At 34.0% G+C, this 20,696-nt stretch overlaps 1 protein-coding gene across 2 annotated transcripts; it reads left to right on the plus strand.

The window, feature by feature from the left end:
- The first annotated feature begins 112 nt into the window (after positions 1 to 112).
- On the plus strand, positions 113 to 19,253 carry LOC105341051 (HEAT repeat-containing protein 6). Of its 2 annotated transcripts, XM_066079967.1 has the most exons (24): positions 113 to 326; positions 548 to 655; positions 806 to 946; positions 1,415 to 1,530; positions 3,608 to 3,722; positions 3,898 to 3,993; positions 4,132 to 4,560; positions 8,883 to 9,005; positions 9,268 to 9,344; positions 9,665 to 9,794; positions 12,224 to 12,323; positions 12,571 to 13,033; positions 13,351 to 13,432; positions 13,611 to 13,697; positions 14,064 to 14,198; positions 14,511 to 14,633; positions 15,516 to 15,640; positions 15,792 to 15,952; positions 16,568 to 16,644; positions 16,893 to 16,970; positions 17,369 to 17,590; positions 18,051 to 18,201; positions 18,548 to 18,658; positions 18,921 to 19,253. In XM_066079967.1, the coding sequence occupies exons 1-24, from the start codon at positions 162 to 164 to the stop codon at positions 18,980 to 18,982; spliced, it is 3,477 nt and encodes a 1,158-aa protein (XP_065936039.1). In that variant the 5' UTR covers positions 113 to 161; the 3' UTR covers positions 18,983 to 19,253. The 2 variants fall into 2 exon arrangements, with proteins under 2 accessions (XP_065936039.1, XP_065936040.1); XM_066079968.1 differs by lacking the exons at positions 113 to 326; positions 548 to 655; positions 806 to 946; positions 1,415 to 1,530; positions 3,608 to 3,722 and adding an exon at positions 3,767 to 3,785.
- The last annotated feature ends 1,443 nt before the right edge of the window (positions 19,254 to 20,696 follow it).

A 20,696-nucleotide genomic window follows, 5' to 3' on the forward strand; every position in this document is an offset into this window, starting at 1 on the left:
TAAACATTTTCTAAGTAAGTGGCTGGCCTTCAAACAAAATTTCTTTTTTTTTTGTCCTGAGGTAATTACTAAATTTTGCTTTAATGAATGCTCCATAATTTTCGAATCGGGATCGAAATTCTTGAAAATACCTCCTGGAGAAAAATTTCACTGATTCATGAATGATGGAAAGCTCTCGCCATGGAGAGAGAGCTACATTTCAGAATTGTCTTAAGAGACTCCTAAAAATTACCCACAGAGATGATGTGTCCTCAAAAACAGACATCAACGTGTTGGTTGACGAGCTTATAGCGTTAGATTATTCGCAGAAGTTCGTTGATGAGGAGGTATATTTCTGAATTTTCTCTAGCCAAGGAAAAGTCATTTTTTAAAAAGAATCTTTAAAAATAAAGTTAAAAGGAAAATGTGAATCAAGTTATTTTGGTTAACTACCCAAGTGTCACTTTAATTGTTTTTTTTTCTTTATGTATGAAATTGACAGATTGATAAAACCCAATGTTCAATGATTTGCATTATGATCTTTTCATCTTTTCTTCTTTTTTTTCAGGATGCAAATAATTTGATTCGTCACATTTGCAAGATAATACCAGTTTATGAGGAGCAGATGTCAGTTAAAGCATGTCAGATTATCCACAGTCTAACAGCGAAACAACAAGTAACATAATTGAATTACAAATCTTCACTGTATAAAATTATTTGACATTGTCATTCCCAGATTGAGCAATTAATTCACATTTTTAAATACGTGTTTGCTAAATGATGAGAGAAAAAAAATCTTTATTTACATTTTTTCAATTGTTCACAGCTTTCATTGGAACAACAGGTGTTACAGAATACTACAGAATTTTTAATAAGTGCTGTGCAAAGAATATCCCACTGGGCTACTGCAGAAATTCTACAAACATTGGGAGCTGTTGTTTATGAAAATATAGATAGGTTAAGTCAGGTTGGTAACCAAACTTAAACATAATATGAATCTATGTTTAGCTCATTTGAGTTATCTGCTTGCTCAAGAGATCTTTCTGTACAGCATCGTCATTGTATGTGGCATATGCTTTTAATGTTGTCATCTTCATCTATCGAACCAGTTGGGCAAACTTGGCAAAAATGTCAGGGTAAAAGAAAAGGGCAACATGCTAATGAAAGGGGTTAAAGATAAAAAATAATTAAAATCATAAACCATGACGCCAGAATGGGACTAAAGAATGGGAAAGTACTACGAACAGTATATTGAAAAGTGTGTCTAAAGTGTGAGCAATGTGGCCCATCAGCTTGTTGTTAGCTTTGAATCAGAAATTATAAATAATGAATTTTAATTTTGATGGTACATGTATTGTTGTATAAATTGGAGTATTTTGCCAATTTATAATTTTGTAAGCTGTCATTTAAATAAACTGTCTGATTCTCTGTACAGTTCCATGAAGTGCTGCTTGGATCTCAAGGAGTGTTGATTCCCCTGATAAAAGAAAATGCAACTAGTGAAGACATTCTAAAGGGAGCTGTGCAGTGTGTTGAAAACCTTACTTTTAGGTAAAAAAATTAAAAGCCCCAAAAAATTATCAGAATGTGGTTCTTTACAGAACTTTTGAGTATTTTCTCCGGTATCGGGTTCGTTCGCCCTATCCACCTGTTCGCCTTAGTCCGTTTGCTCTAGGTCCGTTCGCTCCAATTATCGTTCGCCCAAGTTATCGTTCGCCCTAAACCTCGTTCGCTCCTTGTTTATTAATAGACCACATTATAAGTAATTATTTCATTTACCTTAATAACTGAAAACTTGTTAACTTTTATTAATTATTCGTATATTCTATGTTTTTCCTTCATCAAAAAAGACGTACCTGGTATAATTGTAAGATTTTATTGCCGTAAATTGTCGTTAACCGTCTTCTTGTTTTTATAATAATCCGATTGGTGTTTTTTTTAAACAATTAAAGAAATCAAGACCTTAATTGGCTCATTGAGAAGCTTAGCAGATGACCTATCACCTATTCTACAATGAATCTTTGAAGAATTTACGTAACACAATCCTTTGATCTCTAAATGAGATACATAACGCCATATATCTTGAGTAAATTAAGTTTGATAGCTATATATATGTATACGTATTATTGATAAATAACATACCCGGTAAGACATTATGTGAATTATATAGCTTGAACAATCACAAATTTGTGTATTATTTTATATGTAGTAGTAGTTTATTGGCGTATACAATTACATACATTGCCATAGCATAGGAAAACTACACCTGGTTCTATTTGAAGTCGTAATTTCATTCAAAGCTCATATGACGCATTTCCAGAGCAATTATAACGGGCGGGTGCACAATTAGTCTGCATACTTATTTATAACTGTGTGTGGGGAGACAAGCATGTAGCGGTATATCCTTTTTAAAGTTATAAACAGCAACTGTACATGTTGTTTTTTTTAATTGTAACTTTGCAAAGACTGCTCTCTGATATATAGGTCCCTTGTCGAAAACCACAAATTTCATAATTATGATACGGTTATATCATAAGGTAAAATTTATTATAATTACAAAATAAATACATAAGAAAATTAAATTTAGTAACATTAAAAAAATTAATTAATCAATTCACAAGTTTTCGTAACGATATAGTAATGCCACCGTAAGTCAAATGGTCATTAGTTATAGAAGTGGTATTATTTTCATTAATTGATATATATCTTCATAATGTTTAAATTGATCAGAATACACAACAAATATATAAATTAATCCTATATAAAAATAAGGCGAACGGACCCAGTGCGAACGGCGTCAAGAGCGAACGGTCCTAGGGCGAACGGAAACTAGAGCGAACGGCGTCAAGGGCGAGCGCGTTTTAGGGCGAACGAACAGCCAATCATTTTTTCCAAATTTGCTGACCAATAAAAAACTACCAAACTTTACATGTCTGAAAATTGATAATAAAATTATAAGTTCTTAATCAATAAAAACCTGATTTTTATTTTGAAAAGTCATTTGACCTCTTGTGAAAAAGAGATATGGTTTTAGTAATCAATGAAAATGAACATCATATCTTATATCAGTTTGTAATGATCTTTACTTCACAACTGATAAATTTTAATATTCAATTGGCAGAAATTCTGAAATGTACAAGCATAAAGTGTTTGCAGAAACAAAGCTCTAATGTGCCTAGTTATAACTCCTTTACTCGTTGTCTACATCTATGTGATAAAAACTTTAGGTGAAAGAAGAAATAATAAAGGAGAATTTTGATATTAAAGTTTTGTAAATATGTCTATTCAGTATATAGATATTTATATTGTGGGACATGTATTTTACCATGGGAAACACATATAAAACAGTTTTTAAAATTGGTAAAGAATGCTGTAAATCAAATGGGTGCCATACTGTACATGCACTGTAAACATATTACATTTGGCTGTGCATCTTATTTATCGTTTTTGGTGGAATGCAGCTTCTGGTATATCAAGTACATTACTAAATGCCTTGCATATATGTATAAGAATAGTCACATTCAGGAATACGCTAAATCAAATCCATGCCATCTTGTTTAAAAACTATTTTCCACCAAATATTGTACACGCCAAATATAATACGTTTATGTTGTATTATTTGCTGTAGAGTGTCCAGTGAAGACTACATGGAGGATAAGTATGCTGCTATCTGCTTTCATACATTGCTGGAGCTTTTACACCGAGTTCCTGTGGCCAATATTGAGTCCGGAATACAGTGCAAGGTACAACCAATGAAGAAAGTAAACACTTCCAAGAAATGGTGCAGTTCCTCTGACTAGTAATATGTAAAGTAATTTACTTTATTGTTAAAAGGTAATGCATGTATGTTTAAATAATTAATATGAATAGTTAAAAATATACATGTACCAGGTATATGTTCTTATATTTGTGTTTTAGATTCTGATATGCAGTTTACGAGGACTGCAGAATTTGCTGACAGCAACCAAAATAATGCCTTCTGAAAATCTTGGACCATTGCTTGCAGGAATAAGGGTATTTAAAAGTAACATCTGTCTAAGTAGATAAAAAGTTAAAGATTGAAAGATCTTAAAACCCATTTCATTTTGAATCATGCTTTATCTATTGAATAAATGGTTGATAATTATTATACATATTTTTTTTCCATTTTAGGCCTTTATGTTCCATGGCCTGCCTGGTGCTCCTGTCTCTGTCCCTGAAAGCCTGTACCCCACCCCTCTCAGTCAGTATGACCCCTCCCCATCAAGTCCAACAAAACCCGAACCCCAGACAAATGATGAGTCATCAGCAAAGTCAGGAGGTCCCAAAAAATACAAAAAGAAAAAGGCAAAGAAAGGAGCAGAAGCTGCACGTAATGCAACAGCAAAGTCTTCTCAAGACAAGGATGAGGATGAAAATGAGGAGACAGAGTTGCCAAAGTCAAGGGCTGCAGAATCTGTCTCTTTCAGACCAAATTGGGCTAAAATCAGCAGCTCAGAGTCTGAGTATTCTGACACTGAGGGTGGTCAGAGTTCAAGGTTGAGGTCACAACATGCGAAAGTGAGGCAATGTGCTCTTGCTTGTTTGCATACAACAATAAAGGTAAAAGATTACTAATACACAAACTGAAATATTCATGCATTTAAGAGGGTTGTCCCAAAATAGCGTAGACAAGTGATGTTATTTAGTTAAACGTCACAGAAAGATGAAACTTGTGCCACAAATGGTGTAAATAATTAACATTCAAATTATGTTTTGAAATTAAATATTGTTTGAAATTAAGTAAGTGAAATAAAAGAATGTTTAATCACAAGTTCGACATGCGGCGCAATGTCAAAAACGAAAAGTTAAAATCAGCATAATGAAATGAAAAATTCGAGGAAAAGGACTTTTCGAATGAAATAAAAAATACATTTTTTTATTTCAGAAATAAAGTACGAGTTTTCGTGAATGTTGCAGAATAACCTCCGATGTCGAGAAATGTTGATTTGAAATATAATATATGTTAGCCGAGGCTTTTATTAAGGTCTTCCGTTTCCAACGGAAGACCTTATTGTTTTTCTTAGGTTTCTTTTTCCCTATTATTATTATTATTTTTTTTTTTCTTACCGATTTTGTGCACGCGATTTCTCGGAAACGGCTCAACTGATTTACGTCAAATTTTCAGTTCTGATAGGTATTGATCTGAACCTTGTTGGAAATTTTTTTTGTTGATGACGTCACTTCCGGTCTTGAGATATCATGGATTTATCGGTTTTTATAGGGGTATTTTGTCACGAGAACTCCTCTTTTACCATTTAAGATATGATGTTGAACTTTTCAGGGCTGATAGACGAAAGACTGAAATAGTGTCTAATGGTCATTAATCATCTTTATCTCAAAGAGCGCCGAAGCTCGCCCGAGCTTGAAAATTAGGATAAAAAAGGCGTCGTGATTTTTCTTGGTTTTCTTTGAATATCTCTTTTCATGAAAACATTTTGTTAAAACATGTAGAACAAAAAAACTTAATTAAATCAAGAGCTTTCATTTGAGATCATGCAAAAGGGGCTGGCCCTTCAAATAAGGGGCTGAGGGGGCTCTAAAGTATTTTAATAATAACTTTTTACCGTGAAATATATTGTGATGCGTTATAGAAGCAATTATGTTTATTCTTAGGTTATTTACCTATACATGGCAATCATTTACTTCTATGTTACGTAATTAGGGATTTTAAGGGGCCAGAAGTCCAAAACTTTGATGCTCAATATCTCAAAATGAAGAAACATTTGGATAAGCAATATTTAACAAAAGATGCTCAAAATATAGAGCTTAACAACCTGAAACCATAATTTCCTTGTTATGCAGTCCCTAAAAGGAGTTACAGGGTCGGCCCCTAAAACGACCCTCTCAAGATATCTCGAGAACGGTACATAATTTGTAAACACTTTATGAACAAAATGTGTTTGAATTGACAAAAGCTTTCATTTGAAATCAAGAAAAAGGGGCTGGCCCTTCAAATTAGGGTCTGAGGGAGCTCTGAAGTCTTTTAATGATAACCTTTTACCGTGAAATATTTTGTGATGCGTTATAGAAGCAATTATGTTTATTCTTAGGTTATTTACCTATACATGGCAATCATTTACTTCTATGTTACGTAATTAGGGATTTTAAGGGGCCAGAAGTCCAAAACTTTGATGCTCAATATCTCAAAATGAAGAAACATTTGGATAAGCAATATTTAACAAAAGATGCTCAAAATATAGAGCTTAACAACCTGAAACCATAATGTCCTTGTTATGCAGTCCCTAAAAGGAGTTACAGGGTCGGCCCCTAAAACGACCCTCTCAAGATATCTCGAGAACGGTACATAATTTGTAAACACTTTATGAACAAAATGTGTTTGAATTGACAAAAGCTTTCATTTGAAATCAAGAAAAAGGGGCTGGCCCTTCAAATTAGGGGCTGAGGGAGCTCTGAAGTCTTTTAATGATAACCTTTTACCGTGAAATATTTTGTGATGCGTTATAGAAGCAATTATGTTCATTCTAAGGTTATTTACCTATACATGTCAATCATTTACTCCTATGTTACGTAATAAGTAATTTTTAAGGGGCCAGAAGTCCAAAACTTTGATGCTCAATATCTCAAAATGAAGAAACATTTGGATAAGCAATATTTAACAAAAGATGCTCAAAATATAGAGCTTAACAACCTGAAACCATAATGTCCTTGTTATGCAGTCCCTAAAAGGAGTTACAGGGTCGGCCCCTAAAACGACCCTCTCAAGATATCTCGAGAACGGTACATAATTTGTAAACACTTTTTGAACAAAATGTGTTAGAATTGACAAAAGCTTTCATTTAAAATCAAGAAAAAGGGGCTGGCCCTTAAAATTAGGGGCTGAGGGAGCTCTGAAGTCTTTTAATGATAACCTTTTGCCGTGAAATATTTTGTGATGCGTTATAGAAGCAATTATGTTCATTCTAATGTTATGTACCTGTACATGGCAATCATTTACACTTATGTTACGTAATTAGGGATTTTAAGGGACAAGAGGTCTAAAGCTTTGATGTTTAATATCTCAAAATAGAGGAAAACTTTGGAAAGCAATATTTAACAAAAGATGCTCAAAATATTGAGCTTAACAATGTACAACCATATATATTGTTTTTATCTGGACCCTAAAAGGAGTTTTAGGACCGGATATCAAAACGATTTTTCCCAGATATATCAAAAACGGTAACCAATTTCTAAATACTTATTAGTGGTACACAAAAATACCTTTTGACTAAAATGAATGAAAAGGAGCTGATCCCTCAAATAAGGGACACCAAAGGGATAGATAGTCTTTCACCCATTACTCATAGATCCCGCCTCCTTTTCCGATTACGTTTCGTTGATGAAGGTCAAGAGTAAGGTAATTGCATATTCTAAAAATCGGACGGAAGACCTCCTCGTTGCTCGCAACGAGATCGTGTCTAGTATTTCAAACAACATTTCGAGACCAAGGAGGTTATCCTGCAACATTCACGATAACAAGAATTTTATTCTACTAACAGCCCAGTATTTCTACAGATCGTTTCTCCTATAGAGAGACGATCTAGGTCCTTTTGACCGCTGTTACGTGTAACCCCAATGGTTTTGTTAGTAATGTTTTTATATCGATCAAAGGAATCACATGCAGACGACATAATTTTTCTTTGTATTTTTAATACTCTTTACTTATTTATAAAACATCTTTGAATCATGTTCCTAATATTTTAAGGGCAATTGAATACGATTATTACTACTACACGTTATATACTTTATGTAAAAACACACGGTGAAAATGTGCTAGGGAGGTGCTAGGAACAGCTGCATTGATCTCTTAAAAATAAGCATTTGAGGCAATACACATCGTTTTGACTGGAACTAACACGTGAAATTGACATAGTTTTAAATTTTTTTATGGTTTGAAGTTGTACTTTCATGGTCAGTGCAAGACAAAAAGGTATTTCTGATCTAATAATTTACTGATGACGTTCGTGGTATATTGGAGAATAATGTCCGCGGCATCTCTTTGATCTCGGCAATAACTGTAGTAGAATTGATAATAATTCAATTATTTACTCAGAAAAATTTGTGGATATAATAAAACTTTTAAAGATTTTATAGCTCATTTTATGACAAGTTGAATATTTGACTCATAATAAAATGACGACGTCGGCGTTTAAGGTGGCACAGCTGTAACAAATGAATTTTCGTAAAGACATGAAACAAATCCTAAGCGGCTTTTGAAGTACGGTAAATGAAATTAACAAAATCGTTTAGAAATGCATTTTGTGAATTAGTTGTCCAATAACATTGAACATATTCAAACGAGTATAATGACAATAAGTGAAAAAAGAAACCTAGACCTATAGAAATGGGCGTTAAAATGCTGAATTAAACATTTCGGTAGGACGAACGTTAGACAAGTAATACAGGGCATGTATGAAGTCGACAAATTGTTTGTACTTGGGGAATATTTAAAAAAAAACCTAGAATTGTATATCGAATGTGCACTCAGGGTACATGTTTAAAGAAAATATTTTTAAAGATATTTTTGGAAATAAAAGGAAAATGTCATCGTGGAGGGTCTAGCAAGAAGCAACAACGTAAAGACTGGACATTTTCGACGTCTCACATTGCGCTGTCCGGCAAAACATGTTGTCACGAATTATTCATTTTCTCAAGAAATAAATAAAGTACAAATTTGAATTTTTAAATATTGTTTGCCAAAGGACCATTGAAGAAAACACAGAAGTCTAATGAAATTGCAATGAACAGATTTTAAGTTATGTGTTCTCTCTACGCTATTTTGAGACGACACTCGTACATATCCAATATTAAGTGATACATAAAAACAAAATTGGTATTATGATGAAATATTATAGAAATTGAAGTTGTTGAATCTGTTTTGTTAGAGTATAAACAAGCGAGTGATGTTTGGATACTGGTCATCGTTTATTCCGGACTCCATTGCTGCAGGCAACAGTCCACAAGTCCACACCCTGTTTACTGTTATATTGAAGGACCCTTCTCCAAAAGTAAGCTGAAGGATTCAAAATCGGAAATAAATAAAGGAAATTACCTGAACAAATACTAAAAAGGGCTTTGATAAAAATGATATGCTCTGTTTTAAAGAAAGAATGTTCATTAGTACTGACATGCTGTATATGCTAAATTGATTGATATGCTTGCACATTTTTTTCTTTCCCTTCAGTTTTAATGTGTAGTATTGTGTACATTATGATAATGTTTGAACTGCTCATCTTGGCTGACAAATGTTTTCTGTTGATATATGTTTAGTGTAGAATGGGGGCCCTGGCTGCTTTGACTGCCCTCATTGATGGCACTAAAACCCTCATGGCCACTGCAGATGACAGGTTTGTTATTGTTAGTTATACTAGCTTGTCTTCTTGATCTATCTTAGGAACTGTTGATTTCAAGAAAAAAAAAACTTATATTACAACAGAATGGCAAAACATGTTTGGCTATATATAAGCCTATAACATTTAGTTTCTGCATACTTGCAATCTGACACAGAAAATTGTTATCATCTGATATACATTTAGAATTTTAAGTTTATTTAATAACAGGTGGTGCAGTGTACATTTGCATATTCTGACCACTGCCTTTTAGCTCATGTACCCGGTATTTGATATCTTTAAAAGATATTTTTCAAGACTCTTTGTTCTGATTTCAGTGAACAAAAGTTCACCACATTTGTGCCTTTCTCTGCCATTCTGGCCTCCACTATTCGAGAGCTCCACAGATGTCTTTTGCTAGCTCTAGTCTCAGAAAACATCCCACTGACTTTGACACAGCTTATCAAGGTAAGAAGAAATTAACAACAATGGAGTTAATTTTTTGTTATAGTTTCTAGATTAGATAAGCATTTTCAAAGGGTAAACATTTGTATATAAACAATTCTCTGTATATGTATAGATTACACTAAATCGTAAGTCACATTTTATTTAATGTGCATTGCTCATTTTCATTCATTAATGAATGAAATAAAATTTCCCTCATGCCCTTATATGCCCAGTGCAGAAATTTTGTTATAACTCCCAACCACATTTTAGATACATGTTTCTCATTGATAATACGAAAGGACACAAAAATGTCTTTAGTGGACTAAATGTAAAAATTGCAAATGACAACCAATTTAAAGTAACAAGGTGCTGTGTTTAACCTAGTTTGTGATGGCTACAACTCTTTATCTTCCAGTATAGTTTTAATTGAGTGTTAAAGATATTGTCATGATTTGATTTGTATACTGTATTACATACATGCTTTTTTTAGCTCACCTGAGCTGAAAGCTCAAGTGAGCTATTCTGATCACATTTTGTCTGTCGTCGGTCTGTCCGTCTGTCTGTCCGTAAACTTTTCACATTTTCAACATCTTCTCAAGAACTACTGGGCCAATTTCAACCAAACTTAGCACAAATCATCCTTAGGAAAAGGGGATTCAAAGTTGTGAAAATTAAGGGTCACACTTGTTTTCAAAGAGAGATAATTAGAAATTAATGAAAAATTTCGAGAAATTTTCAAAAATCTTCTTCTCAAGAACCAGAAAGCCAGGAAAGCTGAAACTTGTGTGGAAGCATCCTCAGGTAGTGTAGATTCAAAGTTATGAAATTCATGACCCCCGGGGGTAGGGTGGGGCCACAATGGGGGGGTCAAAGTTTTAAATAGGAATATATGGAGTAAATCTTTAAAAATCTTCTTCTCAGAAACTAATCAGCCAGGAAAGCTGAAACTTGTGTGGAAGCATCCTCAGGTAGTGTAGATTCAAAGTTGTGAAAACATGATCCCTGGGGGTAGGGTGAGGCCACATTGGGGAGAGGGGGTGTTAAAGTTTTACAAAGGGATATATAGAGTAAATCTTTTAAAATCTTCTTCTCAGAAACTAATCAGCCAGATGATTCTTTATAATTGTTAAGACTTTGGCTCCAGGACAATTCTTCGGCCTCACAAGAAGTTTCAGAGTTTGATGTAGCTTAATATCCCATATATAAACAATTGTAAATGATCTTTTTGAGGACTGCAATACTCAACATGTGATATGACTATAAAATCATCCTGTTAGAAAAGGGAACTAATGATTATAAACATAAGAATATCCAGGGGGAAAAATGGATTTTATTTTTACAGGATCTACATGTATTATTGTACATTGTCCAGATTGTTTGTATTATGACTTCATTAAGCTGATTTTATCATACCCAGGTGTCCTCAGGTGAGCGATGTGGCCCATGGGCCTCTTGTTAAAGGGACTTGGACACGATTTGAGCTCAAAATTTTAAATTTTATTTTTCCATTTTAAATGTTTAGAATGGATAATATGGGTATTTTTAATGCTTTGTCAAAATTTGAAAGTCAGATATTGAGTTTTAAGCAAGATACAGAGTTTGGAATTCTTTGTTTTGTGAACAAAGCTCGAGCCTTGTTAATGTTTAAATATGTGTTTCATTGGTACAAGTTTCAATCAAATGTTGCTTCTTCTGTTGATAATATAATCTATAAACACATTGAATAGGTTTGCCTTGTTGCCCACAAGTTATTATGTCAAAAAAATGGTAATTCCATACTTTACATTATTTGTAAACAAATATAAAACTCGAGCTTTGTTTACATACCTCTGTATCTAACTTGTACCTTAAATTCTAACAATCAAATTTTTTAAATCATTCAAAATGTGCTCGTAAACCATTTTATATATAAAAAATGAAAATAAAAATTTTGTTCTAAAATTATGTCCAAGTCACTTTAACAACAGAAAATTAATTATCCCCTCACGTAACTTGTTGCGAAGGGGATATAGCATCGCTGCTGTGTGTGTGTTTGTATGTATGTTTGTCTATATCAGCCTATTTAGCAAGATTCTAAGAAAACACTCGCATGCATGTTTATCAAACTTCATACACTTTACAAGCGTGGTTAAAGGACAAACCCTATTTATTTTCAAGTAATTCTGGTGTGTTTTCCCTAGAAATGGGAGGAAATGTAACACACACCCCCCCCCCCCCCACCTACCATGTATACACTCCAGAGAATGCATGGGGATAGGAATAGAGAAATGTTTTGAGTTTTGATTAAAAGAGGTTTTAAGAAGATAAATATTTGGGCTCTTCAATTACATGTATATCTTAAATAATGCATCCCCCGCAATATTTCATTTCGCGAGGGGATGCTGCGCTTTGTGGTGCCCTTGCTGAATGACATAAACTGTAAAGTTAACTTTCATTATTATGTTTTTCAGTGTATATCCACTTTAATTGGCAATGTACCCTACTCCAGAATGAGGCCTGGTTTACTTAGTCGTGTGGTCAAACAAGTCCGAAACTTTATCACCTACAGAGGTATGGTTGCCTCAAAGATTCACTTCATGATATTATATGGATTTTCATTGTGCTAGACTGAAACGGGATGTGTATCAATAGATGCATTAATGTGCTAAAGAGAAGTTTATAAAGAATCCTATACACACTTTGTTTTTTTTTATTTATTAAACAAACACAAAAGACAATGTAATTACAAACATTACCAGAAAGACATGTCTGCATGTGTAAGGCGATATCTACAGATCTTGTTCTCTTTTTATGACAGACCCCAATGTGAGGGTAGCCTGTCTAACCTGTTTGGGGGCGGTGGCAGCCATACAGCCCCCTCTGATGGAGATCTGTCACATCATCCAGCCTGCTCGACCCTCTAGTCACACCAGTGTGAGTCGAGATATAGACCATCTCAATGTAGACTCGGGCATCAGCAGTGGTAACCAGAGCAACTCCTCACCTAACACTGAAAACAGCATGATAGAGGAAAGCAAAGAAAACTCCTCCCCAGGAGTGAGGACCCCAGTGGGAGCTCACTCGGGGATCCAGACCCCTGTGTACACAGAGGGGAGTCTCAATGCACATGCTCATAGTGTTTCCTGGCTGGTGAAGTTGTGTGTTAGGAATGTACTGCCCCACACCAGTGAGAATGGGGAACATACAGAGCCTCTACCAGTAAGGCTAGAGTCTCTACAGGTCCTGGCTCACCTGGCCAAAGGATACTTCCCAATCATAAGGTGCAGGATTATTTTTTTTTTCATCTTAATCCATTTAATAAATTAAAGAGCTGTCATAGAGGTACATGTACATGTGTTTGTGATTATTTAAATGATGATAAGATGATCTGTCTTTTTACACTTAATTCTTTTGAGGTAATGGATGTTTCGGTTACCGTAAATTTCTTCTCAAACCTGTATGTACATTTACATGACTGTATCGTGTTTGCTCAAGTACAAGTACAAAATATCTTTGAAAATCTGTAAATCCATTTCTTTTGCAATTGTGTGCAAAGTACATGTATCCATATTTTATTGTTTGATCTCTCTAATTACAGAAACAGTCTCCCCATCCTTTTAGATTTAATTCTGAAATGTTACATGGACCAAGATCAGGTGGTCCGGTTACACACCTCAAAGGTAAGATAGTGAAACACACGAAACAAAATACATGTAAATATCTTTCAGAATTCATTTTCTAACAATAAATTCAAATATTCAGTGAATCGTTACACCATCAATTTAACTTAAGAATACATTTAGTAGTAAGACAAGGTATGGTTTATAATTGATTCGAATCTACTGTATCTACCTACAGCTTGTGGATGACCTGACCCAGGCTCTCCAGAGAGAGGTTCAGTCCACAGAGCTGACCGACTCCTCTGGTCGACTCAGCCTACAGCAGGTACCCTCATCTACTCACTGCTTCCATTGTAGACTGTGTTCTCCACTCTTCTATTGTCTATTTGTATTGGTTTCATGCATTTGCTTTTTGTTGTGATATTCTACTCTACATTCTCTATTTACAGTCAATCATAGAAAACATCAGCTTTTATGTATTTATATTCTATTGATTAATTAATATTAAAAATGTATTGATAAAATTTTTCTGTAAATTCCTCATTTTTGGTAATTTTGTATTGAATTTGATCATCTGGCAGGAAATGAATCAAAAAGGCTTGTATTTAACGACTGCAGGATTTTGTTAAATCTTTAAGGAGCATGGACCTCTTATATATACTTTGCAAAAGGAGTGTGATATCTTTTTAAGGTGACTGAATTTTGGGTTTCCTTGCTGAATGGAGCCATTACAAACATTCTGCAGACCGAGTCAAACTGTGCGGTGAAGGCTACAACCTGTGATTGTGTGTCCAACATCGCTCCACAAGTCTTCGCTTCCCTCCCTGTAAGGAATCCAATCAAAAATTGTTTTTATGGGAAAAAAATTTTGTGAAATAAAGTTAGGTTTGAAAAAAATCTAAAATTGTCCTTGAAATATACATGTATATCATACTGAACATGCACAATGTATGATGATACCATAAACCCTTTTGTTGTTCTAACAGTTCATTGTTTGAATTAGATGAGTCTTGATTTGTAAAAGCTATTCAGTAAATGTATTTTGTTAGTAAGCTTTATATACCCATGAACATGTATTTTTCAAAATACTGCATACAAATACATGTATCTTAATACACCTTTTTGCTTTTAATTACAGGTGGACAAGAAAGTGTTGTGTATCACGTTAATCCTGGGACTGACGTCAGACGAGGATAAGATTGTCCGGTCGTCTGCCCTGAGAACTGTTGGTGTTTTTGTGTTGTTTCCTTGCCTTAAAGAGGTGAGCTAATCAATAGGAGATGGTTCTAGATGTTACATGTTAATTGTACCTATATTCACATCCTCGGGAGACTTCTGTTACATTTATTAAACCTACACTTAGAACATCACTTAGTGGCACCATTTCAGATAAGCAGATTATTTTAAGTGCAGGATCTGAATTGACATGCCTCAAATTCTGTTATCCATAGTCTGGTTTAAAGGTGGCATGGGACACTTCCATATTGTGACTATCTTCCTAATGAAATAAACAATAAAATCAATTATAATTTAAAAAAATTTTCTTTCCCAAATCAGTTACATAACAGTGTAGCGCAATATTAATGGGTCTGAGCGTTACCTACTGAAATGTAAGTCATGAGTTCGAATCCCGCTGGGGTTTTTATAATTTTTACCTTTCCAAAAAATTTTAAAACTTAATATTTGGCCAAATTTTGTAAAATTTGAAAGTTCTAAAGGTGGGAAAGTATTTGAATTATAATGTACTTGTATCCACATTGTCCCATACCACCTTAAAACTGCTGTTAAAAAGGTACAATGCAGCTTTTAAACTTTTGCAAACAAATTTATATACTGTGCCACAACTAAGTGTTTTCTTCAAGAGAGGGTTGTGAAGTGTAGTTTCTATCTTAAAATTGAGTAAGTTTAGCAAAAAGATAAACATGTATTTCAAACTCCTCTACATTTCAGGCTCTTCCTGTTGATTGAGAAGGGAAGAATTTATGATGTATATTACTTTTTTAGAAACATTGTGTGCTTTAAAAACACATATAACTAAGAAATGCTTGAAGTCTAATGCATGCTTGTAATTCAGTGTGTGTGCTTTTGTACAAACATTATCAGTAGTTATGGGCTTTCTGATCCATTGATTGGTTTATTGCAGGATGTGTGTTTCGTGGCTGATGCAGCTAATGCCATACTGACGTCCATGGAAGACACATGTTTGAATGTTAGGTTTAAGACAGCCTGGTCTTTAGCAAATCTGTGTGATGCCCTTGTTATGAACAAGTAAGTATCATAAACAGAACAAAATAAATCATTATTTATGGATCATTTTGGGGGGCCCTTGTTACTGAAGATTTGAAACCAGCAATTCCATTCTTTCACATATTGATTGTCGTTGCTGGACATTTGATAATGTTGATATATTTTCTTACAGAATTGAAGGTGACAATGACTTCATGAATGACTTCTCGGACCTGCTGCTACAGAAGTTGTTCACCACGTCTATAAAAGCTTGTCAGGACAGTGACAAAGTCAAGTCCAACGCTGTCCGAGCTCTGGGCAACATCCTCAGATACCTGCCAATCAGGAGTCTGGGTCAGTAGTCTCCCCTGATGTACAGTATGTACCTGTATATATAGAGTCTATCTTCCTTAAGTCGATTTTATGACTTGATTTACCATACAGATGTTAATCAGATAAAAGACGATTGTACATACCAGAACCATTTAAAAGCAATCGTATCTTGAAATATTTATTGTTGAGTGACCTTAGTCTTACATGTACCTTAAGAATTAAAAATATATGGAAAAGAATGGAGGCAGTGTAAAAAATTAATTCTAAGATATTTTTGTAGTTGAACCTTTGTAAGATAAACTTTTTGCATGTAAATCAAAGAATATGAAGCAAGATTTTATACTAAAGAACACCTCAACTGGGAAATTTTCTATTTATTTATTTATTTTTAAAATATACTTTTTATAACCAAATACTACAGGGTAATTGCAGACAATAAGAGTAGTCACCAGTCACATAAAACAACATATTTTCAAAAAATCGTGGTTAATACACATTGGCAAGTACATTTTACAATTATAGGTGAAAGTCACTCGCAAGTATCTGGCATCATTTCTCTAAACGAATGATGTTTCCACTGATGGTCTGGTGATCATTCTGCATTCTTATTAATTTAAATATGCCTATCATTTTCAGCCAAGAGCTCCTTCAGGACTTCTGTAGAGAATGGTGTGAGGGCATTGATTAAGAACATCAGCAGTGGGACAATGAAGGTTTGTGTCATCAGCACAAATAGTAACAGCTGTATTTGGTGAACTTATTAACGTCTTTAATAAAAAACCTTGTATGTGTACAGTACAAACAACAATCGAGATATTTATGTGAATATTTTTCAAACCGCAGCTGTACTTTATAGATATACATCTACTGTTCTTCGGTATACGTATAATGTTGTTATACTACAGTTTTGATATGATCTCTTAAGATGAAAAATAAGTTTTGTTTATATGGTACTTTACAGCTGCGATGGAATGCCTGTTATGCTGTAAGCAACATGTTTAAGAATACGTTACTGAATTTTGGAGGAGCTCCATGGACGGTAAATTTGCATTGCTTTAGGGGGGCATTGGTGAAACAATTATCATTAAGTGCCCTCAAATTGTGTCATTGAAGCACTGTTGAACGAGAAAACATTCTATAATGACCATACTAGACAAATTCTTTCTACTTAATATTAGAAGTAAACTACATTTATAATGGATCTAAATACACAGAATTTTAACAGCGTGGAATATTCGCTTTAGATTGCAATGTGTCCACATCAAATATAAAGTGCACTGTATTTGAATTAACTTGGATAGCTTCTATCAGAGAACCATGTAGAACAGAATATTTTTTTAGCATTTATGTACCGGGTATGACACAATTAATTAATGAGCCTTTGATTTTAATTAACAAATGAGAGTACATGTATCAGTCCTTGCATACTGCTTTCAGAGGGACCTGATGATCACGCTGTGTGGTGTTGTCAAAGACTGCAAGAATTTCAAGGTGCGCATCAATGCAGCCCTGGCCCTCGGCTCCCCCGCCGAGAGAAGTCATTATGGCGACTGCAGGCTATTCGCATTTGTTTGGGAGAGCCTTGTGATTGCTTTGGAAACTTCAGAGGATATCACCGACTTTGCTGAATTTAAATACAGAAATAATTTAAACAATCAGGTACATAATTGAACTTTTTATCAGTGGATTATCATTGTAAATTTGAAGAGCAGGGTTTTATACCTGAATAGCCTTGAGAGCTTGAATTGTTGGAAATCTTTAAGTTTATTCTTGGCCCCGTTTTTAATTTACCGTAAAATTATGATATATGGTTGCATCATAGTAGTGGTTTTAATAATAAGAGAGATGCTTGATTTTTTATAAGTTTGTAAATACAGAGGGTTCCACTTAATCTGATAGCGGTTAATCGAATAATTCGGTTAATCTGATATAATAGCAAAACACTGAACCATTTCTTATATATCCCTTTATATTTTTTCCTTATAATCTGATTGAAAAAAACGTAATTTTCGGTTAATTTGATAGGATTGTGCCGTGTAATAATGATTTCCCACCCTTTAACACTGTATTTCAGATATACCAGTGCATGTATTGTTAAATTTCTATTTTGACTTTGCAGATTTGTACTTCCATTTTACACCTGGTGATCTTGCTACAGGCCATTGACTTGGACCTCTTACATCAAGTATTCTTGGAGAGGTCCCAGGTCATTGCTGTTCATTTTGACAGATTTAGAACCAGTCCTCAAGACAGCAGCTCAGCCTTAACAGGTATGTACTATATAAACAATGGGGGTGGCCTGCTTCACAATATGAAAGGCATCATCAGACAAATTTCACATTCTTGAATGAAAGTTATCTCCCTTTGTGATTAATTTTAACAAATTTTACAATTTTCCATTTTCTTTGTTGTGTGCCATACACCATAGATGGAAAACAAATTGTCCCCATATTGAACCTGCAGTGGAAAATAGCTACTGTTAATGTGAAATTGTCTAGAATTTACATATCTATTGATTTTATGCACCAAATTTTAATGATAAAGCCAAGCTGTTTTAATTCATTCCTAAATTTAGCAAGAAAAATCCTATGAATGTTTTTTGCCTTCTCCATATAGAGGCAGATTTGATTCAAGCCAAAGATCATCTATTGACCTTGTTATCTGGTCACATGACAGAGGGTCAGAGGTCAGCATTGTGTCTTCTACAGCAGCTCTGTAGAATTGATGGTAAGATATATTTGAAGAAATTTGTCATGCATTTTCTATTAGTACAAGTATGAATAATGAAGTTTCAAGTTAGTTGCCATACAACTTTTGTTGGTAAATTCAAAATTTTATACATACATTTACATAAATTTAGTACATGTATTTATAATCAAAAGTATGGAAAGTCAAATGGACAAATAAAGTGAGAAACTAAGCATACAGTATAACATGGATGCAGCATTTACTATTTATATGTGACCTCCCTTACATTTTTCTCTTGTAGAAAATCTTAATGAAGAGGAAAGAGTCCAGGAGAAGTCAGCTTTCAAAGAGATTTACGACTAGTTCTTCTTGTACAACATACAGACACCAATTGTGTTGTAAAGTGCTCCACCACATAAGTTGTTTGTGTTTATACACATGGTGTCTGACTTGAGATAAAAGTATTATTATGATTCATATTTGTATGTGTATCGATATTTACATTTGATTAGTCATGTATACAGCTTTACAATACCTTCCAGACTGTGATATGTAAATAAATCTGTAGATTCACTTCAAATTTTCAATAAATCTTCTGCATGTTTTTGCAAATGTACAGTGAAGTACAAAGTAATGCTTGGCCTACTTTCCCCTGTTTTACTTTTGGTTGTTTGCATCAAAATAAAAGTTGCTGATAGATTGATAGATTATGATTGACATGAAGAAGAGTAAAAGAATACTGTACTGGGGAAACATCAAACTTATTACACTGATATAGAATTGGGGGGGGGGGGGGGGGAGATATCAAAATAATAATGCTATTGGTTTTAAATTAATGTCTGGTATGGATTACACTGTGTCAGGGTTTTTTTAAGGGAAATATGCTCTTTTATGATGAAAATAAATTAAAAATGTCCCCCGCCAGTTCAGAAGCTCCTTACTTCATAATTATAATCTGTGTACATTGTATAATGGTGTTGCAATGTATGCAGTACCAATTTGCTATGACGTAAATGGTCTGTCTCCTTATCAGATAATTATCTCATAAATTAGCAATAACGTCATCATTTTTTATCAATATAACAAGTTTTTTTCTTGGTATTAAAGATATACTTACTAGAACTCATATTAGCAGTAATTGTGAATTCTAGGTTATGATAAATCTTTATTTCCCATTCGCATTTGCCATCCTTAGCATAGTGTTGGATATAAAACATCCTTTTCAAAGGTAATTTCCAAAATCAATCATTTTTCGGATGAAAAAAAATAAAATACTAAGGAGGCATACCAGTTAATTCTGGAGGGTGCGCTTGACGTCAGCTCACCAAATCAGTATCATGTATGTTTGGTATCTCTTTTGCATGTCCGGATCTAGATGGTGCAGAGGGTGGTCTAGAACCCCTTCCTACCATGAAATGTAATGTTTCTTAACTTTACACGGTGAAATTGCCGAAAACAGACCTTAGACCCTCATTAATATTCCCATAACAGCGCGCCCGTGTGTGTACACGTGTGTGTGTGAACTAGCTCTCAATATATTTATACGAATGTAAGTCTGCATGTTGAAATCTTTGGAAATTCAAGGACGAATTAGAAGCTTAAAAATTAAAAGATATCTAACTCTTTTTACACAATATACCTTCTCGGTATCGATTATTTATCATAATATCAGTAGACCAACAGTGGCATATTAGTCAGGAAAAGATTGTTATATAGAAAATGTTAGCTTTAATTATATCCAAGACATACAATAAAACAGATTTGAGGAAAGGGGATAAAATATGGATATTTAATTCAAACAATTAGAAAAAATTTAAAAGCTTTTTGTTCAACCTTCAAATCCCTTTATGATCGTGCACTGTTTTATTTCTGATAACATATTGTTAGTTTCGTTTCACAGATATCTAGTTTTAAATATGCCCTGAAAGATCTTAATACTAATTCAAATAATGTTTCAAACAAGAAAAACTTCAGGATTCGACAGAAAAACGTAACCTCAGTTTAGCAAATCTAATGCCATGGTGTTTTTTTTTTTAATGAAAGTTGTGGCATTTGAGATAAAAGCTGTATAGTATAT

The sequence above is a fragment of the Magallana gigas genome, chromosome 3, assembly GCF_963853765.1.
Source record: "Magallana gigas chromosome 3, xbMagGiga1.1, whole genome shotgun sequence".
Lineage (NCBI taxonomy): Eukaryota > Metazoa > Mollusca > Bivalvia > Ostreida > Ostreidae > Magallana > Magallana gigas.

Excerpts from the sequence above, each read along its gene's own strand:
- LOC105341051 (XM_066079967.1), top strand. The coding sequence starts at position 162 with ATGATGGAAAGCTCTCGCCATGGAGAGAGAGCTACATTTCAGAATTGT. Across the intron at positions 15,953-16,567 it reads CCTGCCAATCAGGAGTCTGG|CCAAGAGCTCCTTCAGGACT; the intron begins GTCAGTAGTCTC and ends TATCATTTTCAG. Across the intron at positions 17,591-18,050 it reads GAAATAATTTAAACAATCAG|ATTTGTACTTCCATTTTACA; the intron begins GTACATAATTGA and ends TTGACTTTGCAG.